This window comes from Schistocerca cancellata, unplaced genomic scaffold (genome assembly GCF_023864275.1).
Source record: "Schistocerca cancellata isolate TAMUIC-IGC-003103 unplaced genomic scaffold, iqSchCanc2.1 HiC_scaffold_1141, whole genome shotgun sequence".
In the NCBI taxonomy this organism is placed as follows: domain Eukaryota; kingdom Metazoa; phylum Arthropoda; class Insecta; order Orthoptera; family Acrididae; genus Schistocerca; species Schistocerca cancellata.
This window is the reverse complement of record NW_026047140.1, coordinates 703512-720569: the sequence shown is the minus strand read 5'-3', so window position 1 is coordinate 720569 and position 17058 is coordinate 703512. Positions and strand designations below refer to the sequence as shown.

General features: G+C 56.2%; 1 protein-coding gene across 1 annotated transcript in view; it reads left to right on the top strand.

Annotated features, from left to right (window-relative positions):
- LOC126159424 (nascent polypeptide-associated complex subunit alpha, muscle-specific form-like) overlaps positions 1–7207 on the top strand; it is a 72049-nt gene extending 64842 nt beyond the window's left edge. Inside the window, exon 5 of the mRNA XM_049916525.1 lies at positions 7134–7207. Coding sequence (XP_049772482.1) covers positions 7134–7207 — 74 coding nt within the window. The remainder of the gene's footprint in view (positions 1–7133) is intronic.
- The last annotated feature ends 9851 nt before the right edge of the window (positions 7208–17058 follow it).

The window sequence follows — 17058 nt, the reverse complement described above, 5'->3', positions numbered from 1 at the left end:
CCCTTCCACGTTGCCATCAAGCTACACACAAGACACAAGGGACCAACAACAGCAAGCCTGCCCGCCCGCCCGCCCCACTCTCACGCCGCAAAAAAGCACACCGAAACCGCCAAACGCACATTCCCATCGCACCGACACCGACCGGCTCGCTACCACCACACCTCTCGGCAGCCGTTTCGCAAACATGACACGGCGCGACATGACATCACGACCAACTCAACTCTCCTCTCCCGACGCCTTCGGCCGGAGCACAACGCCGCCAATTCGCCACACACACACAGTCACACAGTCGACAGGCGCCCGCCCGCCCTCCCTCCCTGCACGACGCCGCGCAGCAAAGGCGCCCGCAAACACATACCTCTCCTCTCTCTCGGCCGCCCGACGCGCCAACCGCCACACCGCCAGCCACTCGCAATTGTGCACTGCCGCCAGCCACACGTCCAACACGCCGCGCCGCCTCCGGCCACCCGCCAGGGGGCGCTCACGTCCGCGACAACAGCGCGGCCCGCCGGGCCAAACCGAACCGAGCCGCCCGCCGCTGCTCTGCACATCTTCCTGCGCGCATCAACAAAACGAGGCAAGCGAGCACACCCCGTCACAACGCCACATCACGCAAATGCCGTGCCGACCTCTTGTGTCTACCGCCTAAATTGCACTCACTCACCAGCCGCCCCTTCTTCTTCCTACCTATCTATCTATCTATCTATCTATCTATCTATCTATCTGTGCGTCTGTGTCGGTCCGCGCGTGACGCCTCTCAACATCCGCCGTCGCCGTCCCCGTCCCCGTTTCCGCCCCAATGCCATCGTCGCGCCGCCTCCTCCTCCGCCCCTGTCCGGCCCGCACCACACCATACACCGCTGCTTGTCCCGGCCGTTGCCACCAAAGGCGCCTACCGCAAACGCGCCACGCCGCAGCCCCCGTGCGTGCATCTCCGTGCCGACGCTGCCTCTCTGCCCTCCCGCACGCACTCGACCGACCGACCGACATGCACTGCGTCGACGGCCTCGACAACACAGTCTCTGGCTCCGCACTGCGTCTTCCGGTACGCGCGCTGAAACACGTATGTACTCATTACCAGCGATGGCGAGGCACGACACAATCTCTGACCAGAGCGTTTCTTATCGTCGCTAGTCTGCGCCACACGACACTAGTAGCACGTAGCGGGTCGGCAGGAACAGTTGTCATCTATATGTGGCGGGTCGGGAGAGGTAGTAGTCAGTCGACAGTATCAGCGAGTGGACGGTTGTACTGAGCGGGCGGCGGCGTGCTCTTCTCGCGACTCTGGTCTCCGTTCGGGACGATGCATATTGTTATTACAGGTAAGGTAATGAAGCTGCATTGCGCAAATCTAATACTGTATGTCAATTGTAACTATTTTCTTCACAACAAAATGCCCCAATAATACTTTGTTTCCAAACAAACTTTTTTAAAGTACAACCATTCATTTCCATTTAAAGAATATTTCCTACGCATTTCCTCCAACAATCAAAATTAAATGTGAGCCGGCATTCATTGCACGACGCTGTGTACAGGTATCGACAGTTAAGAGCACATATAGATGCAGTTTGTTTTTTTTCTCTTTTGTCTCTTTTTTGTTTTTGTTTTGTTTTTTTTTTTGACGTAACGATCTTTTGCTCTTCTTATTCTAATTTGTACGTACGCTGTTTGTTTAGATTTTTATATTGGTCATGCCACGTAGCGCTCCGCGTGAAAATCACTGCCTGTGCTGTGTGCAGTCTGTGGCTAGTTTGCATTGTTGTCATGAACTGCTATAGCTGGATGTGAACAGCGCGTAGCGTTGCGCAGTTAGGGGTGAGCCGCCAGCACTGGTGCATGTGCGGACAGAGATGGCGGACTTTTCAAATTACATATATTATGACTGGTGATGATATTAAGGGTAAATACATTGTTTGTTGTTCTCTATTAAACATCTTTACTTTGCTAACTATCCCTATCGGTAGTTAGTGCCCTCCGTGGTTTGGAATCTCTTATTTTAGCTGGCAGCAGTGGTGCTCGCTGTATTGCAGTAGTTCGAGTAATGAAGATTTTTGTGAGGTAAGTGATTTCCGACAGGTGTACTTTAATGTTACTCAGGGCCATTCTTTTGCAGGGATCTTTGATAGTCAGATTGCGTTGCGCTCAAAATATTGTGTGTCAGTTTAAGCACAGTTTTGTATACATTGTTGTTCAAAGGGAGACGTTTCAGAATACACAGGGCCGAAGGTCAGCCAGCGCTGCCCTTACAACGTTTAGCGGGTTTTCAATTATGTCTGTTGAGATGTTCATGGTTCATTATTTCCATTCATCATATTATCGCGAGTTTCTCATCAATCTTCGTTCGTTCATTTTCTAGGGACGTTAACAACATTCTGGCACACTTTTATCATCATTCACTCACTCACTCACTCACTTACTTACGACTATTTGTGCGGGGAGGTTACACTTGGGTCCATTTCCATTTCCATTTCCATTTCCATTCAATGTTGATAGACCTTTCTTTTTTTTGTTTTTTTTTTTTTTGTTGTTGTTGTTTTGTTGCTGGCAGGTTACAAAAGGCCTCACTTTATGTTGGTTGCAGCAGCGTTTTTCTCCTTCTTCTAGTGTTTTCCCCGCCCCTCCCGCATCCGTCGGTCTCACCACGTTCACTGACAGCCGCGTCTGCGGCTACACCACAACGGCCCCCTCCCGGCAACCCATTCGTTTTCTCTTCTTTTGCACAAAAACAACGCCGCACGCGCCAGCCGAGCGCAGCGCAAGCCACCCACACCGCGCCCCTCCCCGTCTTTATAGCCTCCGCGTCTTGTTTTCTTCGTTTGCCCCCTCCCATCTCCCGAATGCCATGCCATGCCAGCAGCGTTACGCGTGCCCCTCCCCTGTCCACACACTACCGCGAAACGAACAGCCTTTCCGGGCCACATGCAGGGCACGCCCACCGCCATTCCCGGACGCAATTCTCAAAACAACACACACACACACACACACACACACAATGGCTTTGCACACGAACATAGACGGCACGGGCACTGTCGTACATTCTTCCTCAGAACCATCTCAACGAACGTTACGTTACGTTACACACACATCCGGGAAAGCAAAGCAACGCAACGCACAATTCAGCCGTCAAAGGTAACGTTCACCACGGCAGACACTTGCCGCCGCGCCGTTACACGCATTTCAGTGCGGCTACAATACACCTCCGACACGGCAACGTTCCGTTGCTCTACACTGCGTTTCTCCGTTTTGTTTGGTTTTTTTTTCCGTTTTCTCTCTCTCTCTCTCTCTCTCTCTCTCTCTCTCTATATTTTTGTTTTTTTTTTTTTTTTCCCCTCTGTCCTTTCCTCCACCATTCTCTCCTCACGTTCTGCCCAGACATTCGACCGATCAGAGGTTCGTTCACCTTTCGGTAACCGTTCTCAGCGCGACGGTGTACCAACGGTATGACGGTATGACGGGTGTTCAAGACGTCCGGTGTACCGCGCCGATCGACAGTTTCCCAGAGGCGACGGATCGGACCACATCACCGACATACACACAAACACGTGTACGCACATTCGCCAAAGCGACCGTCGTCTTCTAGCGTCGCGCTTACTCTACTGTACTGCACTGGACACGCGAGCATGCATCTTCAATGACGACGTCGGTGTGCGTGCGTCGTACGCACACAAGCAGACACAGTCAGTCAGACACGACTATCGAAATCAGAGTCGGGGGAAAGGTACATATCATCGTGCGTGTCGCCCGTACAATGCAATACACAGTGGTGTCTCAATGCGCGTTCACATTCAAACGTCACTCACACGCCTCCACGCTCCATTTACAGACACATTTCACCCTCGCCATATATGGCGTGCAAACCGACCCGCAAACGGCCGTCGTTACACACTGACATTCCCAACAATCGCGTTTCGTTTCCACCCGTCACGTAACTAACCGGCACCTCCATCCAAAGGGCACATCACCGATCGCACTTCCCCACCCCCCTCGCAGACAACGAGTTGTGCGCACGTGCCTCCATTCCACGTCACACCGTGGCCGTACCCCGCAACACGCGACGCGCCCCCTAAACAATCAAATTATTCATCGCATCGGCCACCCCACCCCGTCGCGTCGCAACCAAAGCGGTAGCTATTGCCGCCGTCCACCCACTCACACACAAAACAAAACAAAAACAACAACAATTCCGCCCTTCCCGCAAAGGCCATTTGGTGGCCCTGAAAAGGGCCGTTTTGCCGCTCTCGCAACGGAGGATCTCCTTCCATTCCAGAGCCACCTCCTTACTTGGAGCTCGTGTACTTGGTCACCGCCTTCGTGCCCTCGCTCACGGCGTGCTTGGCCAGCTCGCCAGGCAGCAACAGCCGCACAGCGGTCTGGATCTCGCGGGACGTGATGGTCGAGCGCTTGTTGTAGTGCGCCAGGCGAGACGCCTCGGCCGCGATGCGCTCGAAAATGTCGTTCACGAAGCTGTTCATGATGCTCATCGCCTTCGACGAGATGCCCGTGTCAGGGTGCACCTGCTTCAGCACCTTGTAGATGTAGATGGCATAGCTCTCCTTCCTCTTGCGCTTCTTCTTCTTGTCGCCCTTCGAAATGTTCTTCTGCGCCTTGCCAGCCTTCTTGGCGGCCTTCCCGCTAGTCTTGGGCGGCATCGCAAACAAACAAGAACGTACGGCAGCAACACCAGCAGCAAGCGCTCCGCTCTAGTCAGCGTCTCCCCACACAGTGGCACCCAGCGGAGTCGCTCATGTCTGGGCATTTGCCCATGTAGTTTCGAAGGTCCTGTGGCTTTTGCCTTAATGCCTTCTGTCTCAACTTGGGTTTCCTGATGCATGTCTTTGTTATAATTTTAACATGTTTTGTAGAGTATTATTGTTTTCTTTGTTTAGTGTTTTGGTGTGTCTTAATACCTGAAGTGTCTGGTTAGTGTATTCTTTGGGTGTTTGTAGGTAACATGTAGTGGGTCAGCGCCCAAGGAAGTGATGGTGTCGTATGGTGAGTGTTCTGCTTTTGTGTAGAAAGATTGTGTTCTTTGTTGGATGACTGTGGTGATTGTGGGTGTGTTCGTGTCTATGTGTATGAGTGTGTTTGGTACAAACCAGGGAGCGTCTGTAATTATCCTAAGGGCCTTATTTTGTACAATTTGAACTTTTCTCAGGTGAGTGTCTGCGGCCATGCCCCAGACCTCACAGCCATATAGAATTGTAGGAAGGACCACCATCTTCCAAATTTTTAGCTTGACTTTGGTGGTCAGTCCATTGCCCTTGAGCAATGGGTATAGCTGGTACAGCCTAGCCGAACCCCGATTACATGCGTCGGTTATGTGTGCGTTCCATAACAGCTTGTTGTCGATTTTTAAACCAAGGTACTTAACTGTGTCACGCCAGGGGAGGTCCCTTCCGTCGATGGAGAGTTGACGGTTGGGTGGCCTTCTCCTGGTTGTGAACATAATTGAATTGCACTTGCTTGGATTTAATTTTATTTTCCAAAAGTTGCACCATTGGGTGATCTGGTCAAGGTGCCTTTGTATGTTCATGACGATGTAATTGGGGTTCGGGTGGCTGGCATATATGGCTGTGTCGTCTGCAAAGAGGGCTAGATGGGTGCTGTCCCGCTTCGGTATGTCATTGGTGTATATGCTGTACAGGATAGGTCCCAGAACAGACCCTTGGGGCACTCCTGCTTCAATGGTCTTAATGCTACTCTTAGATCTATCTATATTAACAAAGAATTTCCTGTTGCTTAAAAACGAATGGAGGATCTTCAGCAGATGCTGGGGACAGTCATACTGGTGGAGCTTGTAGATTAGGCCGTCGTGCCAGACGCGGTCAAAGGCCTTTTCAATGTCTAAGAAGACAGCCCCCGTGCTGTGCCTGTTTGCCCTAGCCTTGCAGATCTGCTCGACCACGCGGGTGGCTTGGGATATGGTGCTGTGTCCGGCACGAAAACCAAACTGTTCAGGGATGGTGATGTTCCTTTCGGTGAGGAAGTTTTGGAGAGGTTTTAGGATGAGTTGTTCAAGGACTTTGCCTAGTATGCATAGGAGGGATATGGGTCTGTAGTTCTGGGGAAAGAGAGGATTTTTGTCAGGTTTAGGAAGTGTGATCACTTTGGCTATCTTCCATGCCGATGGGAAGTGGTTGTGTTTCAGGCAGGCGTTGAGGATGTTGGTTAGGAAAAGGAAAGCTGAGTTGGGGAGGTGTTTAAGCTGTAGTGGCTTTATGCCGTCGGGGCCTGGGGATTTGGAGTTGCCGATCCCGTTTATGGTCGAGCAGACTGTTTGGTAGGACACAGGCTCAAATACGGTGTCAGGGCGTCTTCTCAGGATACCTGGGACTGTACGAATAACTGTCTCCTCGTGCTCGTCAGCGTCTTCGTCATCGATTATGTTCTCGCGAAACTGAAGCTCTAGCGAGTTGGCCATAGCTTCAGCTTTTTCGGGAGGATCGTAGACGAGTCCATTTTCGCCGTGGAGCGGTTTAATGGATTTAGACGTCTCCTTACGCGACTTTACAATTCGCCAAAATTTCTGTGGGTTGTCTTGTGTTTCCTGAAGTGTCTGCTCCCAGCGTGCACTTCTGTACTCTTGCAGGTGGACCCTCACTTCCTGAGCTAGGCTGCTCGCTATGCGCCTGTCGATGGGGTCTCTGTAGGCCTGCCATCGTTTCCTGAAGCGGCGTTTAGTGCGTAGCAGCTCTTGTATTTCCTCTGGCAGGTCTTGGCGCCTGTTCAGGTGTCTAGTCCTAGTGGTTGTTTGCCTGCTACAGACTTTTAAAATGTCGGTAAAGTGCTCCACGGCATTTTCTATGTCCCTTCGGTTGTTGAGCGTAGGAGTATCTGTGGTGTGAAGGTCAACGAGAGTCCTGTATTCGTTCCAGTCAGTTTCGTACGTGTAGTAGGCCTTGTCTGCTCCTTTGTGTCTGGCACCGGCTAGCTCTAAGCCTACGGGGTTGTGGTCAGAGTCGAGGTCGTTGAACACTACTGGGTTGAGTGCCCATTGGAAGTTTTTAGTCACAAATATATCCAAAATGTCCGGACGGACAGTTTCGTTTGTGTGGAAGTGGGTCGGTTCGTCGGGGGCGACGATACTGACCTCATTATGGTTTAGGATATAGTTGTGCAGTGCCCTACCGCAGGCGTTGCTGACCCTACAACCCCAGGCACGGTTTTTGGCATTCAAGTCTCCACCGAGTATGACTTTGGGGCCTAAGTTTAATAGTAAATCTATGTCGTTAGTGGGGATGTTCCTACCAGGCGGGTGATAGACTGCAACTAATATTACAAGGCCTTGTTCTGTTTTGATTTCAACTGCACTTGCCTCGACTCTCTCGAGTTGGGGCAAGTCTACTAACCTATGGGCTAACCTATTTTTAACTAATACTAGTGTGCCTCCTCCAGGGCGGTTTACTCTATCATTCCTATACATACTGAAATTTCTTATAGCTAAGGTCTGTTCTGGGCGCAGGTGCGTCTCTGATATGAGCGCTATATCGACACCATTGTCATCGAGAAAGTGCTCCAGCGTATGCTTCTGATTCGAAATGCCATTGGCATTCCAGTTTATTATGAAGAGTGATCTTCTTTGATTACGGTCCATCAAAGAAAGACAAGATAGATGATGCTATTATTAACAGCTTTGACAGCTTGTCTGGGACTGCTTGAACTTGCTCCACCGTTGATTTGATGGTGCTGATTACTTTGGGTATGTTGAAGGAACCTAGCACGCTGGCTAGCCCGTGCAGTTGGGTCAGTGTGTCGTCAGCTGCTGCTGAGTTGCCTGGCGGGAGGTTCCAGGCCGACTGCGCGCGGCCGGCGGCCGGCAGTGTGTGCCTCGCCGCAGCGGCGAGGGAGTGGGGGGCGGCGGCTGAGGTGGAGGGGGTAGCAGCAGGCTGCCTCGCGGCAGTCGCTGCCTGACCTTGTTGCTGAGCGCGTCCGCGCGAGTTTAATGTGGGGAAATTCCTGGGATTGTTAGCAGGGGCTGGATTTGGTTTTCCAGCTTCCGCTTTTGGTTTGTTCTGCATGGATTGCGTGACAGCTATCCACGTGGGGCATTTTTTGTAACTAGCAGGGTGTTTACCCTCGCAGTGAACACATGTTGGGTCTGCTTCCCTAGGCTTTTTGCACAGGGAGGTGAGGTGTGGGCCTGCGCACTTTACACAGCGCGGGTCCAACCTGCAGTTTCGGCTGCCATGGTGAAACCTCTGGCACCGGTAGCACTGTTGTGGCCCTTCCTTCCTCCTGTAAGACTCTATAGTACAAGTGGTGTAGAGAAGCCTATTTACTTTATAGATTTCGCCTGCATTTTGCCCTTTGACAATGGTGGCGATATAGTTAGGCTTTTTAACCAGTGTTGGCACACCGTTTACGTCCTTCCATTCTTTCATCTGGATAACGCTCTGGACGTTGAAGTTGAGGTCCTTGAGCGCATCATGAATTTCAACCGGCTCAATAAAGCTGGGTAGTTTCTTTATTACGACTTTCTGGAGCTTTGACGGCTCCAGGTCGTAGGTGTGGTACTGAATACCACGAATGGCTAAGTTGGTTAAGATGTGCTGGTAGTCCTCGGCATTGTCAAGTTGATACTTCACTGTGTCGCCCCTATAGGCGCACTGGATTTTGCTTTTGAGCCCGGGCTCTACTTCCTTCACGAAGTCTATGTAATCCTTCGTGCGGTAGCTTATAATAGGGGGGATACGTAACTTTTTAACCTGTGGTTTAGACGTCCCTGGACGGGGAGCGTCAGAAGCATCTTGTGGGAGTGCTTCGAACCTGTTTGCTGTGGGGACAGTCACCACATCCATTTCCTCAGCGTCATCGGGTGGAAGGGGAGCAGCAAGTGCTGCAGCCTCGTCCTGCATGGCCTGTCTTTTGTTACTGCATGCAGACGTGGACCCTGGTTCGCCTGCTTCCTCGTGTTGTTTGTGTTTTCGTGTCTGTCTGTGTTGAGGCATGATTAGGCTGCGGTAGCCCTTATAAGGGCCGCCACAGCGGTCTGGTGTACTTAACTGCCCAGGGGCAGCAAGTTGAGACTTCTGGCACAAGGAAAAACCACCAGGCACCACGCAATGACTGCCAGTTGCACCTTCGTTAACACCGCAGGGTGTCCAGTGCAGTGCTGACCCTATGATACACGACCGCGGGTTACCGGGCAGCGCCACGGGCCCTGGATCGGAAAAATCCCTATTCTCGGAGGATGCGGGGAGGATGCCCCGCCGCGTGATGTCGTGGCAGTGGGAATAACACGACAATTTTGCTGGCTACATACTCGGTGAGCAGTGGCAGCCTCGAAGAATTACCCACGTCGAATCTCGGCGTATCGCACAAAGACAGCGGCAAGCACACGAGCGTCCAAGCGAGTCGGCGTCTCAGCACGGAATGGCCGGCACGGCACCCAGCGCGCCCCGCCGCCGCACCTTTACCAGCTCGCCCCGTTGCGGCCGCCGACCAATGGGCCGCGAGCGCAACCGGCCGCCGCACCCGAGAGCATAAAGGACCCCCACCCCTGGCGGCGCCGCCACTCCGCTGCTCGACTCGCTGCGGCTCGCACCGTCGTTCGTCTCGTCTCGTTTTTACACCACAGCGCATCGCCATGTCCGGACGCGGAAAGGGAGGCAAAGTCAAGGGCAAGTCAAAGTCCCGCTCAAGCAGGGCCGGGCTCCAGTTCCCGGTCGGCAGAATCCACCGCCTCCTGCGCAAGGGAAACTACGCCGAGCGCGTCGGCGCCGGGGCGCCCGTCTACCTCGCCGCCGTCATGGAGTACCTCGCGGCTGAGGTGCTCGAGCTGGCCGGAAACGCGGCCCGCGACAACAAGAAGACGCGCATCATCCCGCGCCACCTGCAGCTTGCCATCCGCAACGACGAGGAGCTCAACAAGCTCCTGTCGGGCGTCACCATCGCACAGGGTGGTGTCCTGCCCAACATCCAGGCCGTCCTGCTGCCAAAGAAGACCGAGAAGAAGGCCTAAACAGAGAGGCCAGGCACTCGGCACGCCGCGCTTTGCCGGCTCGCCTCGGCTCACAACAATCGGCCCTTTTCAGGGCCACCACACAAACCTACGTCCAAAGCAAAATTTCAGTCGTCCTCGCCGCGCTTTACTTTACTTTAACTTCACTTCCACGCCGCCGGCAAGAAGACCGTACCAACTGCTACGATTGCAGGGGGAGATATTCTGCGAGGTACCTCGGTGTCACGCCTGACATCCAAGTGTCACATAGGGGAACTTGGCACAAACGCTCACGCCAGGATGCAGATCCTGTACCCCTGTTCCCTCGACCCCGCAACAGGGGTAGCGATACTGGAAATATGCGCGCCCTGTATGGGGCTATGCAGCCAGATCGACGATGCATCGCCTACAGAAGGGTCCAAAGCAGAGCGCTCTACGACGGGCCTTACACGTCCCCGCGGCAGACCTGCCTAGAACCACCCACAACACGATTCCGCGCCCTGGCAGAAGCGTTCTACGCCACCGCGCGGAATTCAGAAAATGACTATTACGTCTTGACCCTTGGGCAATATGAACAGATGTGCAAGACCCGACCCGAGTCGCTACTCCAGCAGTAGCACAAACAGAACACATAATCACTCTCAACAAACAGCAACGTCCGAAAAAGCACACTACCAAAGATAAGAACAACACACAGAAAAGAGGAGCAAATGTCCACAGGCGACAATAACCTCCACCAACTCCCCCTCTAACGGTAGAGGACTAAAACAGAGAAGAACAAGAAGAGCCGCCGCCATCTTGTCGTCCACAGCCCGTGTGGCCCAACAAACAAACACACACACACACACACACACACACACACACACACACACACACACATTTCTCTTGTTTTGTTTCGTTTGCCTCAAGCACCTCCACGCACGCACAGTCGCCTTCCAAACGACAACGACAGCAATAATCACCACTGTTAAACGAGCGTGTCGACACACCGCCCTCCACTCCCGCGCGCCCCATACAAACGAAACAGCTGATGCGGCCGCCTATGGGCACGCCTTGCCTCGGCAACTCCAACGCCGCCGCAAACACACAGCCAAAACCACGCAAATATTCACCGCCTCTCGCACAACAACAACAACACACAGCCCGGCGTCTCCATCGATCGATAAACAAAACAAACACACAACGCCCTCTCTCGCGCGCACACACACACACAGCCACAAGACCCGCTTCCTTTCCTTTCTCCCAGTCACGTCACGTCAGTCAAACGCAAACGAAATGAAATGAAGAATGAAAGAAAGAAGGCAGGCAGGCAGGCAGGCAGGCAGGCAGGCAGGCAACACACGCAGCAACAACACAGACTCTTTCGCACTTTTCAATTTCCGAACAGTGTGGTGGCCCTGAAAAGGGCCGTTTTCGTCTCTCCCACGGCCGCGGGAAGGCCAACGCGGCACAGCACACCGGCTGCGACGCGCCTAACCGCCGAAACCGTACAGGGTGCGCCCCTGCCTCTTCAGGGCGTACACCACGTCCATGGCCGTCACAGTCTTGCGCTTGGCGTGCTCAGTGTACGTCACCGCGTCGCGGATCACGTTCTCCAGGAACACCTTCAGCACTCCGCGGGTCTCCTCGTAGATCAGACCAGAGATGCGCTTCACGCCGCCCCTGCGAGCCAGGCGGCGGATCGCGGGCTTCGTGATGCCCTGGATGTTGTCGCGCAACACCTTGCGGTGCCGCTTGGCGCCACCCTTGCCGAGCCCCTTTCCTCCCTTGCCGCGGCCAGTCATCTCTTCTAAATCCTCAAAAAAGCTCAAGGCAAGCAAAACGTCTGCTGCAGCGGCTGGCTCCTCACCCGGCGCTAGCGAGTCGGCTACGGTCTGCGCCCGGCGCAACTCCGCAACTCCGCAACTCCTTTACTGTCGTGCCTACCTGTGGCACGTGTGTGTGTGCAGGGTAAGCACTTGTGTGCTGTTCCTGCAGAACCTGAAATAAAAGTTTTTGATAAGACTACCTAACCGTTGTTGGGGTCCTCTCGGTGTTTATCTCGTGGGTCCTGGTGTTGTTGGGGAGGGGTTATTCCCGCAACAGGTCCGGCCAACGGGTAGTTGGTCGGTGATGTAGCTGCTGGCCCAAGCCCTGAATGAGCCGATTGCGGGATTGACCCGCTTTTTGGTAAAACTGACGTGCTAGGACACGGAATCTGTCCTGCAACATCAGGATACCCGTATCTTCGTGGAGGAAGGTGGTGGGGTAGAACCTGGGAAGGCCCAGCGCAAGCTTCAGCGCCTTGTTTTGCACGCGTTGTAGCGATCGTATGGAGGAGTCGGCGGCATTGCCCCACACCACGGCCGCGTACTCTAACACTGGGCGTACCAGTGTCAGATACAGCGTGATGCCGTGACGTGAGGGCAATGTGGACTCCGGGTTTAACAGGGGATAGAGTGCACGAAGCCGCCCTATCGCCTTGTTTCTGATCCACTGTATGTGTGGGGCCCAGGTGAGCCGCTGGTCTAGTCTCACTCCGAGGTAGGTAGCTGTTTTTGACCACGGGATGGGGCCTCCCGCGATGTGTAGGGCTTCTAGGTTAGGCGGCACTCTGCGCTTCGTGAACGCCACCGCCTGGCTCTTGGAAGCGTTAAATTTAAGGCGCCACATGGTGGCCCAAGCGCCAAGCGCTTCACATCCTTGCTGGAGGCGACGTCCCATGGTATGCGCGTTCATGCTCCGGGTGAACAGAGCAGTGTCGTCCGCGTAGAGGGCCAACTCTACTCCGTTCACTCGCGGTGCGTCGGCGGTGAAGAGCGAGTAAAGTATGGGGCCGAGTACCGACCCCTGCGGTACGCCGGCACGTATGGGTCTGTTTGTGGACCTTCCCTGTTCTGCCCGGACGTGAAATGTCCTGCCTGATAAGTAGGACCTGAGAAGTGCTCCGTGCGACGTCGGTACCCCGAGTACAAACAGCTTGTAGACGAGGCCGTCATGCCACACGGAGTCGAAGGCGCGTGAGACGTCCAGAAATACCGCCCCAAGGTATTCCCTCGTCTCCAGCGCCCTCATGGCTGGTTCCACGAGGCGGAGCAGCTGGTGGGTCGTGGAGTGACCTCCACGAAAACCAAACTGCTCATCTGGCAATATGTGTTCCTGTTCCACGTGTTGTAGAAGTCGCCGTGCGTAAAGTCTCTCGAAAACCTTCGAGAGACATGGGAGGAGGCTGATGGGCCTGTAGCTGGATGGCGACCGGGGGTCCTTGTCCTGCTTCGGGATGGCCACCACCTCAGCATGTTTCCACACCGAGGGGTAAACACCCGAGGCAAGGATCTCGTTGAAGACTGTGGCTAGGTATTGCTCGTATTCCTCAGGGAGATTCCTAAGGAGTGAGTTCGGGATGCCGTCGATGCCGCCTGCCCTCCGGGCATTGAGCGATCGGAGTTGCAGTGCAACTTCTTCGGCGGTGATGGGGTCTATGCTGTCACCCTCCTCTCGTGCGTTGAGGAAGACTGGGAGGCGTTCTTCCACTAGCTGGACATGGGCCACGTCAATGTCTTCTACCACTGGCCGGAAGTTTGCCTCAAAGGTGTCCGCTAGGACACTTGCCTTGGCGTCCGGCTCGCAGACGTGGTCCTGACCGAGTTTCAGGGGAGGAATGCGCTGCCTGCGGCGCAGAAAACCTCTCACGACGCGCCATGCACTGCCGTCGTCCGGGTCGAGGGACTCGACAAGGTCGGCCCATGCTTGGTTGCGGTGTTCGCGGACGGCCGCAGTGATGGCACGACGCATGCGGTTTACGCGGCGTTTTGTTTCTGGCTGTCGCGTTATTTGCCACTCGCGGAAGAGATGGTTTTTCGCCACTATAAGCTCCCGTATTTCTTGCGGGAGGCGACGCGACCTATCTTGTGGCTGACGAGAACGACCAGGAGTGGCACTCTCTGCAGCTCGCAGGAGCGCCTGGTTTAGGGAGGTGATGGCGGCTTCCACCCCCACCTCCCTCGGATCAGGGGCATCTGTGAGGTATTCCCGTACCTCGGTCTGGAAGTGCTCGACGTTGAGTTTCCTGAAGGATGGACGACCGGCCCGCACCGCCGCGCCGACGACGTCTATGTCGAAGATCACTGGCAAGTGATCTGATGACAAAGCCGTCCTCGTCTCGGCTGTCGTAAACCGATCGACCCCCCTCAGTATAGCAACGTCGAGAACGTCAGGTTGTCCACGCACTGGGATGTGGGTTGGGTCGTAGGGCCCTAGAATGATGGCGCCGTGTCTGAGGGCGGCGCGTTCAAGTCGGCGCCCGCTGACATTTGTGAGGCGGGAGTTCCAGTAGGCGGACTTTGCGTTAAAGTCCCCCCCGATGAACAGCCTCCCCTCCATGTCCAGTAGGGTGTCGAAATCGGCCTCTTGCAGAACACCCCGCGGCGGCCGGTATGCCGCCACGAAAGTGATCTTGCCGACAGACGTGTTAACGGTCACGCCGGTGGCTTCCATGTGCTCGAGTTGTGGCAGTTGCACCGGGTAGTGCCTCAGGGACGACCTGACATACGCCGCCGTACCGCCGCCGTGGGTCAGCCGGTCGTTGCGGTAACAGCTGTAGTTTGCGACCCTGACGTGCACACCGGCCCCCCCTATATAGACTCTGGCCCGCCCTCCCCCCACCACGCGCAACCGAGGGCATATAAGCGCACCACGGTGGCTGGCGCGCGCCCGTGTCGTCAAGGCAGCACCCGACGCAGCACCTCGCCTCCACGCCGCTCCGCTACCGCTACCGCTATGGCCCGCACAAAGCAAACGGCCCGCAAGTCCACCGGCGGAAAGGCGCCGCGCAAACAGCTCGCCACCAAGGCGGCGAGGAAGAGCGCGCCCGCCACCGGCGGCGTCAAGAAGCCCCACCGCTACAGGCCGGGCACCGTCGCCCTGCGAGAAATCAGGCGCTACCAGAAGAGCACAGAGCTGCTCATCCGCAAGCTGCCATTCCAGCGCCTAGTGCGCGAGATCGCCCAGGACTTCAAGACCGACCTGCGCTTCCAGAGCTCCGCGGTCATGGCCCTGCAGGAGGCCAGCGAGGCCTACCTCGTCGGCCTCTTCGAAGACACCAACCTGTGCGCAATCCACGCCAAGCGCGTCACCATCATGCCCAAGGACATCCAGCTCGCGCGCCGCATCCGCGGCGAGCGCGCCTAAACACCGCGCCAGCCGCTGGGCACCGCCCACGCACGCAACAAACAAAACGGCCCTTTTCAGGGCCACTAACATCACTCCGTCGCGAGCAAACTTTGTCGGTCGCCTCTCGCCCCACAACCACAGAACGAAAGACAAAACACCACTTCCACTTCCCGTCCGTCCGCCACAGCCGCTCTCCTCTGCCAGCTTGCTGGCGCGCGCAACAATCAACATCATCCCTCCCCGGCGCGGCGCTCAAAGCGCACAATACCCATCGGCCGACGCCGTCAACCACACGGCCGGCCGACGCTTCGTTTCGAAAAGAAAAAAAAAAAAAACAAAAACAAACAAAAAGCCAGGCACGTCCAACGCCACCGACCCTTTCCACATCTCAACGTCCCCCGCCCCCGTTGCAAGAACAAACACACACACACAAAAGACAAGACACATCCGAGAAGACGGCAGGCAGGCAAACCAAAGTATTCAAACAACATGACACAAAACCAACCGTCGGCCGGCCGCGACCAAAAAAAAAAACGGCGACAATCAACCGCAACGACAAAACCGCTACCGCCGCCCGCACCCGCCACCGACCCCCCCGCAATCCAACCACCACGGCACGCAAACAGTGTCCACACACGGGCATACAGGAAACGCCAGACGACACAACCACACCGCAACACAAACACGACAATCAAAACCTTCCCGACGTGCTTTGATGGCCCTGAGAAGGGCCGTTTTGGGCCGCGCGTCTGTTGCGCGCCACTAGACGACGGGGACGGGGGGTGCGGACGACGGAGTCAACCGCCAACCCTTCCTTTCCCATTCCTCTCTTCTTCTCCTCTACTTCTTCTTCTTGGGCGAAGCCTTCGCCTTAGACGGCGTCGTCGCCTTCTTCGGGCGCGGCGCCTTCGGCTTCTTCGTCGGAACCTTGGCGGCCTTCTTCGCCTTCGACGGCGACTTGGCCTTGGCCGGCTTGGCAGCAGCCGCCTTCTTCGCACCGGCGGGAGCGGCCGACGCCGCAGACGCCTTCTTGGCGGCGCCCGCCTTCCGACCAGTCGCCGCCTTCACGCCACCAGCCTTCTTTGCGCCGGCCGCACGGGCGCCCTTCTTCTCCTTGCTGGCCGGAGCGGCGCGCTTCTTCTTGGCACCGCCGGCCCGAGCCTTGCCGCCCTCAGCCGCCCCGCCGCCGGCGCCGGCAAGCTTGAAAGAGCCGGACGCGCCCTTCCCCTTCGTCTGCACCAGCTCGCCCGCCACCACGGCCGACTTGAGGTACTTCTTGATAAACGGCGCCAGCTTCTCCGCGTCCAGCTTGTAGTGCGCGGCAATGTACTTCTTGATCGCCTGCAGCGACGATCCGCCGCGCTCCTTCAGACTCTTGATGGCGGCCGTCACCATCTCAGAGGTGCGCGGGTGCGCAGGCTTGGCGCGCGGCTTCTTCGCAGACGACGCAGACTTTGCCTTCTTCGTAGTGCCGGTGGCGGCGGGTGCCGCAGCAGTCTCGTTCGTAGCCGCCTGATCTGCCATTTCGACGACGCGCGTTAACACACAACACAGCGAGCAGCGAGAGCGAGAGGAGACACGCAGCGAGCGGAGCGCACAGCAGAGGAATAGCCGCCTCGCGCCACAGGCCCAGCCAGTGTCGCGGGCGGGCGCGGACGGCCGAGAGAGCGGCCGCCACTCTGCGCGCCGCCGCGCCGCGCCTCCCGCGCTTGCTACCGCCCAACGTCCGACAGCCTGTGCGGAGCAGCCCCACACCTGCGCCACAACCACCCGCGCCTTTCAAACCACCGAGGATGGGGCTACACACAGCCACACCACAGCCGCCAACCAGTCGCCACGGCAGCGCCGCAAACCACGGCCAAACTGCAGCCACCGCGCGCTACAGCCTGGGTCGGCCCGCCGAGAATCGCCGCCCACGCCCAAATGCCGCCCCCACAGCCCCAGCCGGCGACCGGCCACAATGGCCA